Source organism: Hyaena hyaena, unplaced genomic scaffold (assembly GCF_003009895.1).
Source record: "Hyaena hyaena isolate Hyena2069 unplaced genomic scaffold, ASM300989v1 scaffold_126, whole genome shotgun sequence".
Classification (NCBI taxonomy): domain Eukaryota; kingdom Metazoa; phylum Chordata; class Mammalia; order Carnivora; family Hyaenidae; genus Hyaena; species Hyaena hyaena.
In genome coordinates, this window is record NW_024080759.1 from 921149 (window position 1) to 930726 (window position 9578).

At 36.1% G+C, this 9578-nt stretch overlaps 1 protein-coding gene across 2 annotated transcripts in view; it reads left to right on the forward strand.

The window, feature by feature from the left end:
• The window catches only part of PLA2R1 (phospholipase A2 receptor 1), a 117826-nt gene extending 111316 nt beyond the window's left edge, over positions 1-6510 (forward strand). The window contains exons 26-30 of one of the 2 annotated variants that reach the window (XM_039237539.1): positions 911-1051; positions 1552-1668; positions 3244-3420; positions 5994-6026; positions 6146-6510. In XM_039237539.1, the coding sequence (XP_039093470.1) occupies positions 911-1051; positions 1552-1668; positions 3244-3420; positions 5994-6026; positions 6146-6360 (683 nt within the window). In that variant the 3' untranslated portion in view covers positions 6361-6510. The remainder of the gene's footprint in view (positions 1-910; positions 1052-1551; positions 1669-3243; positions 3421-5993; positions 6027-6145) is intronic. The other variant, XM_039237540.1, reaches the window with a different exon arrangement.
• The last annotated feature ends 3068 nt before the right edge of the window (positions 6511-9578 follow it).

Below are 9578 nucleotides of genomic sequence, written 5' to 3' on the forward strand. Positions count from 1 at the left end.
ATAAATAAACTTCTCAAGTAACAAAGATGATGTTGTTAGCTCTCTTTTATAGCTTTTTAAAAAATGTTTATTTATTTTGAGAGAGAGAAAGAAAGCACAGGGAGGAGAGAAAGAGGAGGGGTTGGGTGCAGAGAGAGAACATCCGAAGCAGGCTCTACACTCAGAGTGGAGCCCAATCCAGGACTTGATCTCACGACTGTGAGATCATGACCTGAGCTGAAATCAAGAGTCGGACACTTAACTAACTGAGCCACCCAGGTGTCCTGTTGGCTCTTTTTTTATGGATAAAAAAACCCAAAGTACTAATATGATAGATAACATGACTATAGCCATACACTTAGAATCTCAGCATGGATGTGACTCTCATGATTGGCCTCTAAAGCAAAGTCTACCCAATATTTCCCTTAGTTATGTATTATGCTTTGCTATGCAATGTACTTTACTGAATGCATTATTTTCTTTCATAGGTTGATTGGCAGGTAAGGATTTGCTAAATCTGTAATATTCAGCACTGCATAGAACATATCTTGTACATTAGGAAGTGCTTTTTGCCGACTTCATTCAGTTTCCAGTATTTCTATGAATCACATTCTCCAGTTTTTCCAACCTTTAGGATACCAATTATAAACATGAAAGACAGCTACCCTCACCCATGCAGCACCCAAACTAAGCCTAAGAAGCTGTTCATGAATATACCCTGTTATGTGCAGGTAAAGATTATTTCTGCCAGAAATGCTACAAACCAGACTTAGTTTTATAATCATTTATATTAAACCCACTCTTTCAGAGTATTATCATGAAAATCTCATTACACTATTTACCTTAGTCTGTCACAGAATTTAATGGAATGTTTTTCTCAATAAGTGAACCCAGTCACCACCCTAAAATCGTAACTGATTTTTGTTCATAGAAACAAAACCATTTGGATACCCAGAGTTGTGCTCAGAAACATCTATTCCCTGGATAAAATTCAAAAGTAATTGCTACAGTTTTTCTACAGTCCTAAACAGTACGAGTTTTGAGGCTGCTCATGAATTTTGCAAAAAGGAAGGTAATTCTTTTGTGATGGTAAAATGCTTTCAATGCATTCTTTCTTGACATTTCAGTAAACAATGTGGTTTTCTTCATTTGTCTGATTATTTAGTGACTTTAGGAGCAACAAAATTGAAAAAATAAATACTTTTGAATTGCTTGTTTGGGGATGGTCTAGCTATGAAATTCAATGTCTAGTATAGAATGTGAAAACCTACAGTGATGTCTCAGAATACTACACTTTCCCAGAAAATGTTCCTTTTGAATACACTTAAATTATAAATTTTTAATGTTCCATAAAATTAATATTCTATGCTTTAGCTTCTTATGTACATGCTTGTATCTTTTAATAAATGTAGTATAGCTTTTACATTTTTAATCAAAAATCACTTATTTACAAGAGAAATGCTCACTCTGCAAAGACTGAGCTTTACCAATTATTATATAGGAGATACTTTTAAAATTGAATTTACTCATACACACAAATATTTGTTTATTTACTGTTCATGTTTTTTATAGGGTCTAATCTCTTAACAATCAAGGATGAAACTGAAAATTCATTTCTCCTAGAAGAGCTTTTTGCTTTTGGTTCTTCTGTCCGGATGGTTTGGTTGAATGCTCAGTTTGATGGTGACAGTAAGTGATTTGGGTAAAGAGGAGACAGCAAAAATAAGTACATGGTGACCAAGGCCAATGAAAATGACATCTACAATTCAGATGGCTCTCCTTAGATATATTTGCTGTGAAAAAATAGCAGTAGCCCAAAAGCCATTTCCTCCAAAGACAATATTGCTAACCCTTTTCGATACCCTTGTATCCTTTGAAATAATCCCAGAATACCAAACAGAAAAACAAGCAAACAAGTTTTATCTTATACTTACCCTCATGTCATGAAGATTCTTGGATGGAAATTTGTGTTCACAGACTTAGTCATAGACAACAAAACCCTATTTATTTGAAAACAGCCCAGATTCCTCAATGTTATAAAAGCACAACAGTTATAGAAATGTTTCAGTGATAAATTGTGCTTTTAGAATTATTTGCTTCTCATAAAAACCAGGGTTTGTGATCAAATGAGACCATGCTTTTCTTTTATCTATGTAATTGATCGATATTGAAAATACTTGTAAAGAAAACTATTTTAATTGGTATGGAAAACTTCTTACAGTCATGCCCCAAGATGGAGGGTGGATTCACTCTGAAAGGAGGAGTGTTTCAATCACAGACATTGTTTAGAATTTCTAGCCCATTGTGGTAATAAAAGCTGACTGACTTTTAGTTACTTTTATTGTTGGTTTTCAATTCTTTTTGGACAATGCATCCCCTCTTATTGCTTACACCTGGAGGACTCTACCACTATCCCCACCCCTCAGTCCACCATTGGTTTGCTTCTTAAAGAAATTCATTGTAGGGGCGCCTGGGTGGCTTAGTCGGTTAAGCGTACGACTTTCGCTTAGGTCATGATCTCACGGTTCGTGGGTTCGAGGCCGGCGTCGGGCTGTGGGCTGACTGCCAGCTCAGAGCCTGGAGCCTGTTTCAGTCTGTGACTCCCTCTCTCTCTGACCCTCCCCTGCTCACGCTGTCTCTCTCTCTCTCCTAGAAATAAATAAATAAATAATATATTTAAAAAAATAAAAGAAATTCATTGTAAAATTATTTTAGAAAGAGAGTCATTATGCAATGATACAGATGGTAGGACTTCAAATGATTTCTTTAAATTGATCAAATTATAAGGAATATTTCACTATTCAAACTATTACATTAAAAAAGATGATAGTCTAAATGAACTAAATTAGAACAATATATCTAAAATAAACAGAGAGCTGTTCACAAGGCAACTTTACTAATACCTGCCTTTTGATATTGAGTTCATGACTGTACCTACTGAGTTGAATGTATCAGATAAAGAGACAGTCTCATCAAGTTTAGGAGATGCTTTTTTTGAGGGAGGGAGAGAGAGAGAGAGAGCGCGCACAAATGGGGGAGGGGGAGAGAGAAAATATTAAGCAGTCTCCACACCCAGAGCAGAGCCCAATGCTGGGCTCAGTCTCACAACTGTGAAATCATGACCTGAGCTAAAATCAAGAGTTGGATGCTTAACCAGCTGAGCAACCCAGGCACCCCAAGAGCTGCTTTTTATGGTTCATTCCAGTCATAGTATATTTGATAATCATACATATAATTCATAGTAAGTCAACAATTTTTCCACAGATGAAACCATAAAGTGGTTCGATGGAACTCCCACAGACCAGTCAAACTGGGGCATTTGGAAGCCAGAGATGGACCATGTCAAATCCCATCTGTGTATTGCCCTGAGGATCCCTGAAGGAGTGTGGCAGTTATCTCCATGTCAAGAAAAAAAAGGATTTATATGCAAAATGGAAGCAGGTGGGTAAAATCAGAGGATAATTCTTCATTTTGATTCTACCCTGACCAATGTTGACCGATCTCTTTAGCATTTCAAGCTTTGAAAATCCAAGTATTCAGGAATATTCAGATTCTGACATTATCATCTTGTTTTACAGCAGAGGACACTTCAACTCTTTCTTTCTCTGATATGAAGAAAAAAATTATTATAAAGACTATGACTTTCCTGTGTCACCCCACTTGTTAACCTAGTGTGCAAAAAACACAGTTTAACCTCAAGCAAATGGAACTAGAAATGTTAACCACCAACTGCTACTGGTAGTGCTAGCACCATTCTAGCAACTGCTACTCAGAAATTTTAAGATTAATCTTTGGTCCCAGGAAATATAATCACGGCATAGGTATTCTTGCTGTGGATACATACATATTATTCTCCGTTGCTAGAGATAATATGTTGTAAAAGTCATATTTTAACTTCTCTGTGAGCTACATAGTTTGTGGTGATAAAAAGAAATAATAATTTTAGAAATCTAAGCCAGAAAATTCTAGTCAGTTGCAAACAATACAGAGATTTCTAAGATAGGATGTTAACAATGATCATTAACAGTGGAAAGGCATTTTTAAAAATAATCACATTTATAAATGCCACTGTTTCAGAGAAGGAGGAATTGTTGAGGCCTCACCTACTGATGAAGATTTCAGAGAGGAGATAAGGCTTTGGAATCCCAAAAGATGAAGAGAATAGAGGAGGGAAGGCATTTAGACAAAAGTCCCAGCATGACTAAAGCTAGTGATTGAAAATGAGCTTAGATTGAAGCAAAGTGCTCACATTAGGTGGTGATGAGAATAAAACTGGACAGTCATGTAGGATCCATTCACAGAGAGTATCAGTTTAGGGAGCTAAACTTCCTGGTGAAGAAGAGAGGGAACCCCTGTGTGCTCTGTAGACACCTGCAGTGGAATCACACTCATCTGGATATAAAGGGAGGCCATTGTGATTTGAGGGACAGAATAAGGAACATGAGGAAGAATAGAAATAGGAAAAGAGAATCATCAGGCTTTGGTGATCTGGGTGGGAATGAAGGAGAAAAAGCTGGTAGGTGTCGGCACCAACATTCAAGTGTGGAAAACAGGACTAAGCCTAATAAGCAGTGTGCCCGAGTGATAAATAGCATTTAAGTATCAAAAACAAATCAGAAACACCTTGCATCTGTACAATACTTTAAAGCTTCCTGTAATATATGGGATTCCTCTTTCATCCCTCACAGCAACTTTTAAAGCAGTGAAGTAGATACAATATTCCCATTTTACAGATGAGAAATGTATTTGATCAAACTGAGGCCCATGGACCAAATATTTTGCCTCTACGTGCTCCCTCCATATCTGCCCACTGCATGCATCCTGAGAATAAATATTCTTTTAACAGCTTTTCTTTAAAAATTATCTTCACATGGGACACCTGGGTGGCTCAGAAGGTTAAGCGTCTGACTTGATTCAGCTCATGATCTCACCATTAGTGAGTTAGAGTCCCGTGTTGAGCTCTGTGCTGACCGCTCAGAGCCTGGAGCCTGCTTTGGATTCTGTGTGTGTGTGTCTCTCTCTCTGCCCTGATCATTCTCTCCCCTGCTCATTCTCTCTCTCTCTCTCAAAAATAAATCAACAATAAAAAATAAAAATTAAAAATTAATAATAAAAAATAAAAAGTATCTTCACACACATATGTGTTTTCAATACTATGATGATAAATTAATATTACTGTTTTAAAATTGCAAAACAAGTTTTGTTAATGTGGTTTTGCTGTTGGTGACAACGTTAATGTTTTAAGTGTGTAAGAGTGAATGAGCCTAAGTACTATACCAAGATACTTTCTCCACTCACAAATCCTTTACTGATTTTTCTCTGAGTCATTCTCTACATATTTCTCTGGATCTTTACCTAGAGGAAACATAGCAGAGTTCAAACTTTGAGACAGAGTCTCCTTGAAAGAGATACATTTTTACTGAAGGAAGTCCTCAAACAGGAACCCTCCAACTTTTTTAATGGACGAGCTATTATTCATTTCTCAAGATTCTTAAGATTGCACAGGTGAGAAGATGCTGATTTTAGAATCCTTTCCTGGAAGTAAAGAGATTATCATTGCTGGACAAACTCCATCTCAAAGCTTAATGAAACTGAGTTCCTTGCAAGCAGAGACTATATTTTATTCATATTTTTACTATAGCATAGTGCTGAGACTAGATGGAAATTTTTTAGCTTAAAAAAAGAGCAGTGTATGTGTTTGTGAGCAATAATACTGATTACAATAAATCAGCAGTCAGCAAAATTTTCTTGTAAAGGGCCAGACAGTAAATATTTTAGGCTTTGGGGGCCATATAGTCTCTGTCACACTGCCGCTGTAGCATGAAAGGAGCCACAGACAATACATAAATGGATGAGTGTGGCTGAGTTCCAATAAAACATTACTTATAAAAACAGGCACCAGATCTGATCCAGAAGCCATAGTTTGTTGAGCTCTGCTACAAATAATAAGGTAATTTTGCTGAATTAAAATAAAATTTTTATCTCAGGTGGATTTTTTTTGTATTTGTTTTTAGATATTCACACAGTAAAGGAGCACTCAAGAAAAGGTAGGTTTGAACATTTTGATGTCTCTTAAAAATAGTAAAATAGAAAGTAACTGTGTGGTAGTATCTATCTTAACTCATTGTCATTGAATCCTTCCTTTTTTTTTTTCATCTTCTTTCAGAACCAAGTCACAGCATTGTACCTCTTGCAGTAGCACTGACACTGACAGTAATTCTGGCAATTTCTACACTTTCCTTCTGTATATACAAGCACAACAGAGATATCTTCAGGAGACTTGCAGGGTTTGGGAGTCTCTACTATCCTACAACCAACTTTAGTACAGTACATTTGGAAGAAAATATTCTCATTTCTGATTTTGAGAAGAATGACCAATAACAATGAATTCAAAGAATGACATGGCCATGAAGATAATAAGATTATAACGGGAGTGTCCCCCACATGTTCTTTTACAGACCAGATGCCACTATAATGTGAATTGTATCACTATTTAATTACTCTTAAAGTGATTACTGTTTTTGGACTATAACCAAATCAGGTGTGTGTTGACTTATTCATTTCCCCAAACTGTGATCTATTCTTAAAAAGGGGAAATTATACACTGGCTACTATTCAGAAAACAAGAACTATTAAAAATAACTCCCTATTCAAGACTCGAACCAATATGAATGTTTTACTGAAACTTTAAAAAAATTTTTAGCCTCATCTGGTAACTATTCAGACATTTACTCATACTCATTCAATTAAGAGAGAGAGGGGAAGCAAAACAAATTTCAAAACTGTAGACCTTATACAAGACAAAAAGTTAAAGTCTTCTGGGAGGTTTTCTTGTTGGTTTTTTAATTTAATCATTTTAACACAGGATTGAGAAAACTAATTTCTAAGCTTAAAACTCACAAATTCTGGGCTCCAAAATAATATACACAGTGATATTTGTTTTTATTAATTCTGATTTCTCAAACTAAAAAAGAAAAATTACCTGTTTTTAAATAGGAAAGACCTTGGTTAGCAGCACACTCTCACAAGCACCCACATAATGTGGCTAAAATCTTCAATTACTGAATAATGACTACATTTGATATTTAAAAATATAGATAAGCTTAAAGGAATTTATCAAAATCTTACTATTGTTAAAACTCATGGTTTTTATTTAAAAGTAAAGGTATAAATAATATATTCTTTCATAACAACTGAAAGATATAAAATATAATTTGATTTTAAAGGTGAAAAATGAAGACCTGAATTATAGTCCCATTAGAACCAAAATAGAGGACATATTGAGAAGTACTAAATATATTGCTCTCCAATCATAATCTATATACCTTTGTTATATAAATGAGTTTATTTAGGGTATTCTATTTAGTAAACTATGGTTCTTAAGAACCATCTCTGTGTTGGACTAGTTGGTGCCGTTGGTTAATAGCAGGACACTGTCTATAATTTAAATATCACAGATTTGACATTCCTACATGAATTCCTGATATGTAAAAGTGACTTCGTAACCTACATTTAAAAGTTTACTCATTACATAAATGTTTATTGTATTCCTACTAAGAACCAAGTGCTATTCTAGAAACTAGATGTATGGTGGTGAGCAAATCAATGAGAACTCTAGTTTTATGCCACTTATTTTCTGAGAAAAAAAGTGAGAGCAAGCCAGTAAAGAAATGCATAAGTACAAAATACCAGGTGGTTATGAAAATTAAGTAAGGTCTTGTGATAGAGAGGAACTGGGGGACTCTCAGGGCCTCCCCAGAATGCACATTTTAATTATAACTTCCAGTTGCCTTGAAACTAACTAGTGGCCACTAGTCATGAGGTGGAGCTCTGAGAGAAAGTATAAGTGAATTGCTAAGTGAAAAACCATCATCATTAGAAATAGAATTTAAGGAATATACCCTAAGAATGGATTCCTTGTGGCCTGAAATAGTTAATACAGCTTCCAAAAGCAACTCTTTGCTACTGCTGTGTAACTTACACATTAGGACAATATACTTCCATAATTCTTTTAAGTTTTGAGACTTCATTTTTTAAAGGATATTATATTGTGTGGCAGTTGTATATTTATAACTCACAAGAATAATTGGCTTGAACTAACCAGGTGGTATAAAAGCCCAATTTAACAATCTGTCAAGTGAAATTAAAGTTCTGTTCTTTTCAGTGGCTTGGTAAAAACTGCTAATCAATTATCCTTCTAGTTGAGTTATATTGAAGTGGAGTAGTCACACATAACAATTTGACAAAGTATGTCATTAATAAAGTGGTTTTGCAGAAAGAAACCATACTTCTTGTCAATGCTCTGTACTTTGCTATTTAGTATTGAACTGCATCTCTGGGGAATCTGTCCCCATGGACAAGATCATGCACTCCTTCCCATTACTAAAATAGAAAGTACTGAAATATTATGTTTTATTTATATATGTGCACTTAAAAAAATTTTTCCACATTTATTTTTAATCTGAACTAGATTTCATAGCTATGGCATGAAAAGCAAAGAAGCATCAGGGTCACAAACTCATTCACACATAATTAATGTGCCCCCCTCCAAAAAATCAATTATTATCCATGACTCTGAGTAATGGAAAATCTTAGATTTCACAATTAAAGGTATCTTAGGCTTTTCCAATTCCAACAGCCTTCTCTGAGTTTAAATACTTCTTCAATTGTAAGTTCCACTTCCTATCAGGGGTGAATTAGACTAGGTCTTAGATAAACAGTCTTTTGGAGTTTCCTTTTCCTCCTCAAAATGGTGTTGGATACATGAGAACTTGTGTCATTGTAGTATTCAGGGGAGAAATTGATAACTGACTGTAAATGTGTGTTATCTCTGTCCACTGAAGGTAACTGTCTGGCCCCACTGCTGGGAACAATGCAGGCATCAGCTATGAAGTCTGTAGTTGGTGCAACCTGCAATCTATTCTCTTTGATTTGGCTTCATTCTGGCTGGAGCACCGCCTTATCCCTAGAGTATTGGCTGTGACTCCCATTCAATTCTCTACTTGAACACTGCAGTTCTAAAAGGCCACTTCACTTCTACAGAAGTGAGACCTACATAGCACCATCAGTTACTCTATTGGGGGAGGCTAAATGCTGTAGCAAAAAATCCCAACACCTCAGTAGCTTAACACACCAAAGGTTTACTTCTCATTCATATCAACAATGAATTTGCAGGAGGACTTTGCTCCATTCAGTCATTCATTGGTCCAGGTGTCTGCTAGACAGGAGGACCTCCAACTCCTAGGGCCTTGGAGTCCTCCACTGGGTCTCCTACATCTACCCGATGGAAGTTAACTTGAGAGCTATCTTTGATTAAGTATGTAGCTTCCATGAACTATTGAAATGCGTTCTTTAAATTATCAGTCTTCATAATAAGGACACATACTTTGAAGGTGCATAAAGATTTCCAAGAAGGGGTCCTGGGTGGCTCAGTCAGTTAATCGTCTGACCTCAAGAGAGGTCATGATCTCACAGTTCATGAGTTCTGAAGAAGTTCACAGAGCCCACATTGGGCTCTGTGCTGATGGCTCAGACCCTGGAGCCTGCCCTGGGTTCTGCGTCTCTCTCTCTCTCTCTCTCTGCCCCTTCCCCACTCATGC